The sequence below is a fragment of the Leptonotus elevatus genome, chromosome 21 (genome assembly GCF_054856555.1).
Source record: "Leptonotus elevatus isolate MCC_2025b chromosome 21, RoL_Lele_1.0, whole genome shotgun sequence".
Lineage (NCBI taxonomy): Eukaryota > Metazoa > Chordata > Actinopteri > Syngnathiformes > Syngnathidae > Leptonotus > Leptonotus elevatus.
Genome location: NC_141259.1, coordinates 9,389,282 through 9,401,684, shown reverse-complemented (window position 1 = coordinate 9,401,684; position 12,403 = coordinate 9,389,282). Strand labels below are relative to the sequence as shown.

General features: G+C 37.9%; 1 protein-coding gene across 1 annotated transcript in view; it reads right to left on the bottom strand.

The window, feature by feature from the left end:
* Positions 1 to 12,403, bottom strand: part of LOC147155772 (uncharacterized) — a 44,419-nt gene that overhangs the window by 5,962 nt on the left and 26,054 nt on the right. Inside the window, exons 21-26 of the mRNA XM_086066149.1 lie at positions 11,301 to 11,354; positions 10,245 to 10,316; positions 9,933 to 9,968; positions 7,591 to 7,635; positions 2,348 to 2,380; positions 141 to 296 (exon numbers count right to left, since the gene is read on the bottom strand). Of these exons, the coding sequence (XP_085922275.1) occupies positions 141 to 296; positions 2,348 to 2,380; positions 7,591 to 7,635; positions 9,933 to 9,968; positions 10,245 to 10,316; positions 11,301 to 11,354 (396 nt within the window). The remainder of the gene's footprint in view (positions 1 to 140; positions 297 to 2,347; positions 2,381 to 7,590; positions 7,636 to 9,932; positions 9,969 to 10,244; positions 10,317 to 11,300; positions 11,355 to 12,403) is intronic.

Below are 12,403 nucleotides of genomic sequence, written 5' to 3'. Positions count from 1 at the left end.
AAGCTACACGTTAAAAAGAAGGTCTTAATCTTCATCTAGTTTTGACATTTATAGCATAACCCCAAGTGGCCTCAAACTTGACTTTTCTATATCTTGCCAGGAATCCTCTTACTGAGACAATAATGAGCACTTTCACTCACGGGCTTTCCAGGAAATCCAGGCTGACCCGGTTGACCGGGCAAGCCATCCAGGCCAGGAAATCCCCTTGAACCAACAGCTCCCATGTGACCATTGTGGCCCATATCGCCTTTCTTTCCTTCAGGCCCCCTGAGGCCCTCATCCCCTTTCAATCCTTTCTGAAGGAGGACAGATGAGAGACAATCTTACATTGTAGTCGTAGAACGTGTTTTTGCTGCAATCAATCGAACCGCACATTTTCGGAATCAATCTTTTATAAACCTTCCCCGAAAGTGTCAGGGCACCTCTCGCTTTGTTTTTTAATGACTTGGCCTGAAGGAGCAATCATATGATTGATAAACAAGAGATTTAATGGTGCCTAAGACTTCAGCACTATACTGTAATCTGCACTGGTGTCTAGTAACAATTCAAATATGCGCAGTTTCATTATGATGGTGATTATAAGGCATGTCGACACTTTGCTCACTTGTATGAGCGAGTACAAAAAAAAAAGGCAGAGGTGGCAAATCCAGGTCCAGAAAGTAAAAACCCTGCCACAGTTTGGCTTTAACCTCAGGTGTTAGTTAGCTAGCTCCCTAGCTAGCTCCCATGGTGCTCGTTTACCTGCTAGGGAGCTAGTAGCTCGCTAGCTAGCACCAGGGGCTAAAGCCAAACTGTGGCAGGGTTTTTACTTTCTGTTAGGGATGCACGATAATATCGGTGGCCGATAATTATTGTGCAAAAAAAGGAAGAGGTGGCAAATCCAGGTCCAGAAAGTAAAAACCTTGCCACAGTTTGGCTTTAGCCTCAGGTGTTAGCTAGCTCCCTAGCTAGCTCCCATGGTGCTCGTTTACCTGCTAGGGAGCTAGTAGCTCGCTAGCTAGCACCAGGGGCTAAAGCCAAACTGTGGCAGGGTTTTTACTTTCTGTTAGGGATGCACGATAATATCGGTGGCCGATAATTATCGGCAATTATCAACCACTTTGACATCCTACAGATAAACCAGCTAATAAAGATTTTTTTTGAAAACATGACTGTTTTGTTTTGGCAAACTCAAAATGAGTTACTGGTTTTCTTTGAAGCAGCGATATCAATAAAATTCAGCTTCAAGGCAATTTACACAATGTTTACATGTATTTGTCCATGTTAGCGTTATAGTAGGACTCAAAAGTACATTTGTATTCAAGTTAATTTTGCAAACAATTATCGGCTTACTTACCGGTTATTGACATTAGCACTTTCTAAATTATTGTCATCGGTTGAAAATAGCATTATCGTGCATCCCTACTTTCTGGACTTGGATGTGCCACCGCTGAAAAAAGGCTAATTTCAACAAGACAAAAAATTGTGGGTGTGCTACACAACTCAATCCTTGGGTTATTTTTTGACAAAATCAAAGTCACAGACATGGACGGGAAGTGATTGAAGTTGTGAAAAAGGCAAATTGCTTGATTGACATTGGGAATGAGTTGTTCTTATTTTTAAGTAAATTTCAAGGATTACTGACATGTCTTTATCATAAAGTATTACAATAATGTATTTTCATGAGTTACTCTGCTGTGAATGGGAGCATTAAAAATCCATCAGCATACTTGGACAGCAAAAGTATCACTAAGTAAAATGCTAAAATACCAGACTTCCCAATACAAAATATCAATACTTTTTTTATTTTATTATTATTATTTTTAACAAGGCTACAAATCGTGAGGGCTAACTAACTAGCATGGTCCCACAGACAATATGAAAACGAAATTAGACACTAATTTCACATTTTCCACTCAAATTGCCATGTTTAACTACCTAACCACCTACCAAACAGCTCTTTTCTTTCGATAATGCGGTTAGATGATCGTAAAATAGCCTGCGGTGGTTGTTTGCTCGTGATCCAAAATGATGCACCCGCAGAGGAAAAGTGCGTTTTATACATCATCAACAAATGAGACAAATGAGCGTTCACAACAGGGAACGTTGTAGCTCCGTCAATTTATAATGCAGCCTGACAGTACGATAAAGCGTTTGCTATTTCAAATGGGGTCGGCTTTGGGAAAGAATGCTTTTGTGATGTATATTTTTGCCCAAGGGGGGGGGGTTACATTTCCCCAGGCCTGAAGGTATTGGCTCTTTTAGTCTTCCAAAGAAGGTGCGCACGAGCTTGTCAGGGCTCCTCACTGTGGGGCAGAGTGAGAGAGAATGGATTATATCTAATACCGCAAAGTCTAATTTGACATACCTCTCCTTCCCTTCCCCTGGGTCCCACTTGGCCCTGGTGTAAGAAAGAAAAGAGAGCAGAGGGGGTGGGGATGAAAAAGACAAGGAGGAAGAAATGGAGAAACATTAGAAATGAGTGCTTACATATCAAAAGCCGAGTGTCAGAGGAGCGACGCTCGCAGCTCTGCATTGGTGATGCAGAGCTGCTCTTTCTCCCCCTGTCAAAGCCGTTGGCTTACACAACGTTTTAGATTGCTTATTCCGATGCAATCTCGCACAGTCCTTTTGTACTTGCTGTATCGTAATGAAAAATGCATTTGTGAATCTTTTATTCCTTTGAAAACAGCATCTGCCGGTAACACCAATTGTGTCAGGCTGTTTTGCCGAATTAAACACTTTAACATATATCGGAGACTCGAGGAGTGTTCCGTTTCCTCGTATTTTTTAATGACTTTTTTTCTGATGGCAGTGTCGTGTTTTACAAATGATTCTCGCCTCTACCGAGGCCTTTTCATTCACAAGCATGGCTAGCGAACATTATTTGGATTAGCAATGATACTGCGAGCCGAAATAATATCACATTGCAAATCAAAGCTTTGCAAATTACATTTTTCTAAACAGGCCCCTTGGCGAGTCATTTTATCCATCCAAGTGCTGAAGGAGGAAAATAAGCTTGGTCTGTTCAAAGTATTTAAACATGTGTCTTTTGAGATTACTTTTTAGATGAGATGTTTAATGAACCAATATAGTGGCAACAGTTTGGTAGCAAACACTGAGACAAGTTCACTTTGTTGCTGTGTTGTCCGGAATTTAATTTTGAGCATGATGCTTCTTGTCTCCCCTGCTGGATGATAAAAGAAACCGTGATAGTGGGTCTTAACAGCTACAAGGAGGTAAAGTTTTATTGTATAAAAAATAGACAAGCCATTAAATTGTTTTATTGTAATTAATCGCATAGTTAACTCACGATTAATCGCACATTTTATATCTGTTCTAAATGTACAATAAAAAGTCATTGATACAGTAATTTCATAATAATTCATAAATTTGTATTTGTATATTTTCCTGTTATATCATTTAATCGTTTTTAATTTATATTTACTTAAGTATGATTGAATTGGGATAAAGTAAAATTACTTTTTATTTTCAATAAATGTACTTGTACTTTTACTTAAGTAGATTTTTCCACAAATACTTTTACTAAAGTATTGTTTCCACCTGTACTTTTACTTAAGTTAAAAAAAAAAAGTGAGTACTTTGTCCACCACTGCATGAATAATGGAACGTGGTGTTCCACAGGGTTCAATTTTAGAGCCTCTGCTGTTTTCATTGTATCTGCTCATTATTGCTTAATTAAGAAAACTGTGGGTGGTGTTTGTTTAAAAGTGCTCTATTAATATAAAGTTAAGCGATGGGAGTAAGCGTCCTAACTGCATGCATGACCTCCAACAAGGGTAAGAACCACTGTTATGGATCCATGGGAAAAACATTTAGTGCAATTCTACAGAAGCAAAACAATTTGAAATATTTGTGTGTGGCAATGTCGCAACTGCTGAATCCAAACGATCGACCACCTGCTTTGACGAGTGTATGACTCCCGCCTGGAGTGTTCTTGTTCACCGACTGCTGAGCTTCCCCAGTTTATAGATCCCCTGTGTGTGATTTGAATCATGACAAGTTGGACCTGATTCACATGGCCTACTCGCATCTGCAGTCAAAGTTGTTCACTTGTAGCTGTACCTCAGCCAGCTGTCCCTCCATGTGTCATTTAGACAACATACAGTATCTAAATTTAACATTTTTGTAAATATTATTAGATATTTTTATTCAACACTGAAGAAATGGCACTTTGCTACAATATGAAGTAGTCTATAACAGTGTAAATTTACTGTGCCCTCAAAATAACTCAGCAAACACAGCTGGTCTAAACTACTGGCAACAAAAGTGAGTAAACCCCTTCCTGAAAATGTCCAGTGTCAATATTTTGTGTGTTCAGCATAATATTTCCACACAGAGCTTCACAGGATGCCACTGGAATCCTCATCCAGTCTTCCATGACAATATGACGGAGTTTGTAAATGTTCGATTTTGGTGCGAGGTGTGAGATTAAGCACAGGAAAAACGAAAAATGCTTAATTAAAAATCCATCCATACAAAAAAGGTCAAATTACTTCCAGGAAGACTTAAAATATTGGTGTGAACCTGGAAATGAGGCACACGCTTGGGAGGTGCTGACTGAGGAAGATTCGAAGAGGCAAGAGGTGTGCGTCAAGCTCGGACATGCCTGTGATACATTTTTTTAATTTCCTGTGTCATCGTGTGCAGAGTTGAGGCACTTTTATTGAGCTGGGTCAAGGCAGCACAGGTGACGTGGAAAAAGGGAGGAGTTAATGGGCCAGGGTTGCTGACGAAAAGCTTAGAAATTTTCTTAAGGACTCACATTCCAATATGGCCTATGGACAGTGCCAAAAACATGGTCTGTATGGACATTGTTTTTCATGTTTCTTGAGCTTGTTAAAAGTCACTTTTGTTGCTCTGTACTTGTGCATATGCAATGACAATAAAAATCAATTCATTGAAGTTATTCCCACTTACAGTTGAAAATCAGCATTTTTACCATTTGATCCCTTGTTGAAAGAAAAGTATTTAGGCTATTTTGTGTCGTCCTCCTGTTTTCAGTAGTTCGCGTGCTGCTCACAAGTAGATTGAAGCCATGTGATTCAGTTCCAAATTTTAATGATTCAAACCACTCACAGAGGGACATCGGAAAACAGAAGAAGCTCAGCTACCGCCGCCCACAATTGGCCAACAAAAAAACTACCAGTGGGAATGGTCCACTCTCTTCTCATTTGTTCAAAAGTCGCAATGCATTTTATACCTTTAGGGCTGGGCTGATTATTATTATTTGTTTAAGCTGATGCTGATACAGATTTTTGCCAGAAGATTTTTGTATTAATCAGCCTAATAATTGGCTGATTAATACAAAAATAAATAAATAGAATGATCTGATCCCTATTCCTCACAAATATCGGGTATCAACGTTTTGGATCTTTTTCTCTTTTTACAGTGCAAATGTCTCTCTTGCGTAAAAAATACCATTCAAGGATGGCACAAAACTGTTGAACAAGAAAGCAACATTAATAACTCACTTTGTAAATGTTTTCACAAAAATCAACTCACTCAAAATTTGTTTGTCCCATCATCTTATCATTCCAAATTCGCAGAAAATTATTCTAGTAAGTGCAATCACAGCGTGATTGGTCAACTGCTGGTCACATGACATATGGACGCCATCTTGTTACCCTGCTGAAACAGAGTTGTCCAAACTCTCTCTATATAAGGCTCTGGTGCAATGTCTGCCATCTAGTAGTGAATGGTGGTATTACAAATTAAAACTACAGTCGACCACTGCCAATTGCACTCGCAGATTCGCATATTTGTGGATTTTTTTCACAATATATTTTTCATATTTTTTATTTTTGCCATTCTTCTAAGGGATTTTTATCCCCATTTAGCCTTGTTTTCTGTGGGAAAAATATATTGAATGTTCATCAACAATTTTTAGAAGACTATTTTGGGTTTGTACAAACAAAATTAAAAAATTAAAAAAATTAATCAAATTGGGCAGATTATCTTTATTTTTAATTTGATAAATGTCAAACGTTTGATGATGATTGGGCAACTAAATTCAAACTACGCTTATATGCACTTGAACATTGGAATTCAGGAGGAGATCTAGAGGGCTTAAAAATTAGAACTGAGTATATTCCATTTGTCTGTCAGTACAGTACAATATTTTGGACATTTCTGGCATATCATGTTGCTCTGAAAATGTAATATTCATAAAAGATTATGAATACTGTCATATTCTTTGCAGGCTAGAAGAAAGAATGTTTGGCTTCTTACTGGAAGACGTGGCACTACCGAGTCATACTTATTCCACCCCGTAGGAATTAGGAAGTCTTTTGGAAGACAAATCGTCATGCACATTTCAGCAGTGACACATTTGTGATTCACTGCTGATACGTTTCGCTTTGGGAGTTTGCTGCGTGGAGGCTGAGCTGCGCTCAACGCTGGCTTCACAGAGTCAACATTTAACCTGCACACTGAAAAATATAATTGCTTTACATTTCTCAAGTGTCACAGGCCAGATTACACAACTATATCTCCATGCGATACAAGCTACAGCAGCTAACAAAAATAGAGAAAACACACACTAACACTATGATTGGATTCATTGTCTAATCCCTCTCAGGGGATGTGAAGATCAATAACAGAGTAATCAATACTTGGACTCTGTCTCAAATGGAACTTATTCAGTGGCATTAGGAAAATAATGAAATACAAATCTTGGCTCGGAAGTTGGAAATTGCAGATCACGCAGAAATGTGTATCGTCGTATCTTCACAAGTTATTGATGGTGATGGCTTACATAAACATGTTGAGAGATTCTACTGCGTTCTCACGAAACAGTGCAAGCTGTTTTTAGGAAGAACATTTTGAGGATTTCACTTCATTATCTTTTTTATTGTTAGCCTGCGGGATTCAATTTGGAAAGTGCTCATCCAATTTGATATATATATACAATACTGAATTTTAGCTTGATATTGGTTATGTAGTATTTTTTTAAGATGTTGTTCATATTATCAAAATTAATTTAAAAAAAATTACTAAGAGTAGATTCCAGGTCAAACAGGACCTTGACTAGTGATGAGCTGGTTCAGAATCATTTTTAATAATGACCAAATTCAGTAATGGCAACCTTTAACAACTGGTTATGAAATGCATTTTATACACTACGACAAAGACTATTTATCCCGAGATGCAATATGGTCTCACATATGAGCAGTTGGGGGTATTGTGCCTTGCTCAAGGGTATGGGAATAGAGGATACAATTGCTGAGATTGTTTTGTTTTGTGTTCTATTTAATGGCTTGTTTTTATGTTACCATTTTGAACAGAGTGGGAAAAAAAAGAGGAACAATCTATGATTTGGGATCAGCATGGGCACGGTTACTGCTTGGACTAGCTTTGGGAAGAAATATGAGCCCCAAGCCGCCTTAAAAGGCCATAACTCCCAAATTAGGTCTTGAAGCCAAGACATTGTTCTTCTGGAGGATTCGCCTCATCCCGGTGCCCTTGTGCAGACACTTGTTCACCATAAACTCATTAAGATTCACACAAACACACATTCCCGTTTTCAGTCGCCAGAAACATAAGCATTACTGTCACCTAGTGGAAGCGGAAGAAGACGGCCACACTTACAGGTATAGCAGGAGTTCCTGCCTCGCCGTCTCTCCCGCGGTCCCCCTGCAACGAGACACATCACAATTAGGACAAAAGTTTGTTTCTGTTTGTTTACATCCAATGTGTGTGTATCTGCTTGTGCTGTTTTGCGAGTGTGTGGGTAAAACACAACGTATGGAGCAACTGATGGAAATGTGTGTGTTAAAAAAAGAATAGAAAGACAGAGAGAGGAGAAAAGGTCATGCTTACCTCAAGCAACCAATAAGAGAAATCCTCAGAGAGAAGGGATCGGAAGTAGCTAGCGGTGACCTTTAACAAACCTGACTCTTTCTATCTTGTATGTGACTTACAAAAGACACATCTGCGAGCTCTGATACTCCTTACTTTCCTTCCTCTACCCCGGTGGGCCATCACACACGTCGCCATTTCAGAATCCGAATCAAGAGTATCGCATGCTTTGATTACTTGATTTGAAGCTGAGACCCTGTAGCATTGTGATCATTCCACAATTGGAGGACAATTAAGTCACCATGCAACATTGGTTGAATAATTTTTTTATGTTTTCAAGAAAAACTGATTTATTTATTTTATAAGATTTTTTTTATTTTGTCATGTATTTTGATGCGTCCGGTGTGACCCTAGGCTGTTACTGATACTCAGGCTCATGAAAAACACATTTTGCATTTCAAAAACAGTGCTGAAAAAAATTCATTACAATTTAAAAAGAAGTTACTTCCATTTGAATACTCATTAAACTTACGTATCACTCTAATTACAGTAAGAGGGCCGAAAATCCAGTTTTTGCTGATGTGTTCATGCAAGCAGCTATGCTAACTGGCCAAGAACAAACTTAGCTAGATAATAAAACAAGAAAAACTTTGATATGCCCTTCTGATCACATGAGTAAGTCTGTGTAGGGTTGAGTGACACGCCATTATGGTAGAAACACTGAAAAAAAAGAATGTTGAAAAATAATAATAATGTACTTTCCTTTGGTCAACCCACGGTCACAGCAATTAGCTTGATGTTGTCATGTACCTCACTTTTACCCCTTCATTCTTGGGATGGCTAAAAGTATTTTAGTAAAATTTGATATAACAGCGTTTTAGCTATTACAGGGAGGACATAAAATCATAAAAATAAAAAATAAAAATAAAAATAAAAACACTGGCCATTTATAGGCTACTACATAGATACATTTACATTTTGTCTTTAAACAAGTACATGCTTCTGTATTTCATGCAAATTTTATGGGAGGGCAGAAAATGGCATCCATTTCTGGAATGACACATGTCCAGTTGATGTGTTTATACTTAGCTTCACTGTGATTAGCAGTGATTAACCAGATGTACCCTAGACAGGATGGAAATCCAGCAAACAGTCACAAATGAATTGAATGCCCACATATCGGCATGCATATTATCTCCTGGACACATGAACCAATTGGAATGGAGTAATACATCATCAGCCGCCTTATATTGTAGGTTCACTGTCCTGTTGTCATGCTTTGATGTGAGGCTTTCATGGAGGACAGAAAGGGTCCATAAATACTGTATGTGCTGGTTAAAAGTAAAGTCAAAAGACCTCAACTGCCTCCCGGTGGCAAAACGTGGTACAAGTCAGTCGTTCACCCCACCAGTGTTGGCAGATGAGACCAATTTTACCATACTTGTTGAATTAGAAGAGGATTTCTGCCATGCCATGCATTATTACAAATGTTAAATGTACTTTTTTTTTTAAATATATCTTAACCAAAAAAAAAAGGAAAAGTATTTGCACACAGCTGCTTCTCAATGAAATTCTTGTTCTTGTCAAGAAAACGATGCTTCTTTTTGAGACTCTGCTTGTAAGGCTGAGAAAAGTTCTAAAACCATTGTTCCGTAACTGTCATTTTCTGTTTCAAACCATTAAAAACTTTGCAGACTCTGCTTCCAAATGATGCATGATAGCATAGCCACTATATTTTTTTGCCTTTTGCAGGCTTTTCGAGGTAGCCATTAGGGAAATTCAAGACTAACCTCACCCAAACTTTATATTTGAACATGAAACATTTGCACACGCCAGTCAGCATTAGCTGGCACATTCCTGCTGTTTCACTCTTCATTGTAAGATAAAGTCAAATGCAACACCAAGTTGCTACATATGTTGCTTTGTGGATAAAAAGTTACAATAGAGGTCTGACTACTCGCTATATATAGTGACAAAGTCACTACGTTGGCAACACTGGACCATATGATGAGTCACATGGTCCAGTTTGAATACAGGAGGATTCAATAACTCTGTTAACACTTCATGTGTGAAACATGTGCAACAATCAACAGCGGATTGCTGAGGAAATAATAAAACAAGAAGCATTGTACCTCGTTTCCTTTTGGGCCAGGCTTTCCCACTTCTCCCTACAGAAAACATTTATGTTAATACCTACAACAATACAAAGAAAACAAACTATAGTATGTAAAATAGACTGAATTAGAATTATCTATGGTTTGTTCAGTGCAATGCATAGCAGGGATATGAATCCGCATCTATGTCATTATAGTAACACGCTACGAGGGAAAACAAAAATATGCAGATGCAAACCAATAAATTATTCATCAAGCTTGAAATTTAAACCCATCTTTTACTTAAGGCTAAGACATTTCATGCTCATGTGTAGTGTTAGGTAATCTTACCCAATGACCTTTGTACCCAGGATAACCTGGTGCACCTGGTAGCCCTGGGTGACCTGGCTCCCCTGCTGAGCCCTGGAAATGTGAAAGGGATACAGGCATTTAAAAAAAAAAACCTGGGTTAGATAGTGATGTCGAAGCTAGTGATGGGAAAATGAAGCTTCATGAAAAGCACTTTGTTTAAATAAATAAATGCCATTTCAATGGAAATTGATTACATTTCCACTGCATTTTTAAGTGCCATCTAGAAGAGTCAAAAATGAGAATGAGGCTTCATGAGGCTTCATGAAGCTTCATTCTCATTTAATTACTACAAATAATGTATCTTTTGCATTATCTATGCCAGCGAAAACAAAACAAAACCCGAAATTCATATTATGTACATTTGTACTTGTAAGTAAATTGAAACAATGTCATTAAGACAAAAAAAAAATTGGGCTTAGAGTTGTTACAGGGTTCCGCTTTTGAATTGATGAGTAATGGAACTTAATATGGGCGGCACGGTGGAGCATATGGTTATAACATCTGTCTCACAGTGCAGGCTGTCCAAAGGGTTTCGGGTTCCTCTCACATTAAAAACAACTGCATGTTAGGTTAATTGGTTAACTGTAAACTGTGATTGACTGAGGAATGGGGAGTAGTCCAGGGGGTACCCCGCCTCTTCCTCAAAATCACCTGTGAAGATTTAGTTTTTTTATCCCAATTGAGTTGTACGGGTGATTTTAATGCCGGAAAAAAGTTTACCTTGACCTCTTTTTTATATCACATTTGGCATATTGCATTTGAACAGAGCTGTGTATACTTTTTACATCCAGAGGGTCAGATTTTAGCTCATTCACTGCCATTGACGGCTATAGACGTAAAAAATTCATTTGAACTATTTCCATTAGTTTAAAATATTTTCCCCACTTTTTTAACAAGAGTATGAAAACCTAGAAAAAAATATTGTACATTTAGAACAGATATAAAATGTGTGATTAATCGTGAGTTAACTATTGAAGTCATGCAATTAATTACAATTTTAAAAATGTAATCGATCGAATAATCTGATCAACTCACCTTCTGCCCTGGTGAACCGAGACAAGTATTAACCCGTGAATCATCGCAGTTCCCCTTGAAGAGAACACACAAAGCATTTGTTCTATCAACAATGTAGCATACATGATGCATAGTCATCTATTCTATTCTATTACAGGTCTCATTCCTTGTAAAAGCTATTGCATGCCAACCTCATTATTTCAGTGGACTTTGCAAAAAGTTTCCGCTTTCTCTATTCAGACAGAAATACTTTGTGAATGAAATTAAGCTATTTCTCAATGTTCCACACAATAACAATTTGTAGATTGTTTTGGTCCAAGGGAAGAAAAAAAAAACACGTTTTTCTTTGTTTTTTTCCTTATGGATTTGCTTCATCTGCAATGTCTCCAATCCGAGCATCATTGCAGCCAAATGACCTCAGTTGTCCAGCAGTGCCAATGGCTGAAATCGAACATCCAAAAAAGCTCCACAAACGACTGCACAAATGAGTGTTTAAACGACTTGTGATTTCTTATGATGAGGAAATATAAGTGGATATTACAACATGATAATGAAAACTAAACAGAGATTGTATTTCTTCTGTGATTAAAGGCTTTAAAAAAGCTTTTGGAAGCCATCCAAAACATCCAATGACATCAATTGATAAAAAAGACCATCAAATCAATTGCAAACTTGCTCGTTCACTCAAAACTCATCTACTCCGTTGATTAAAAGTGTTGTGAAGCGTTGTGTGCCATTTTGTGCTGGCTGATTGAATTGTCAAAATATGAATTGCCATTCTTGTGAAAACAAACACGGCTCGGCATTCTCAGGAAGAAGAAAAAATAATCTAGAAAATCCTCCTCCTCCTTCACTGCAGCCTCCATCTCTGTGCTGCATCGCGTATACACATTGAAAAAGCATTATGCATTCCAAGGTCATGGACATATGAGCATGTCAGTGTGCCTCTTGCTTGAATAAATTGTGACGGATTTGAACAATACTTTGAAGGTTTTTTGAATAAAAATGTGTATGCAGTTGAATTCAAAATTCAAACACAACGGCAATTTTCATATATTAGACAGACTGACAATTTGATTTCCTAACGAGCTTATTCCATCTCTGCAAAATAAGCACAATGAAGT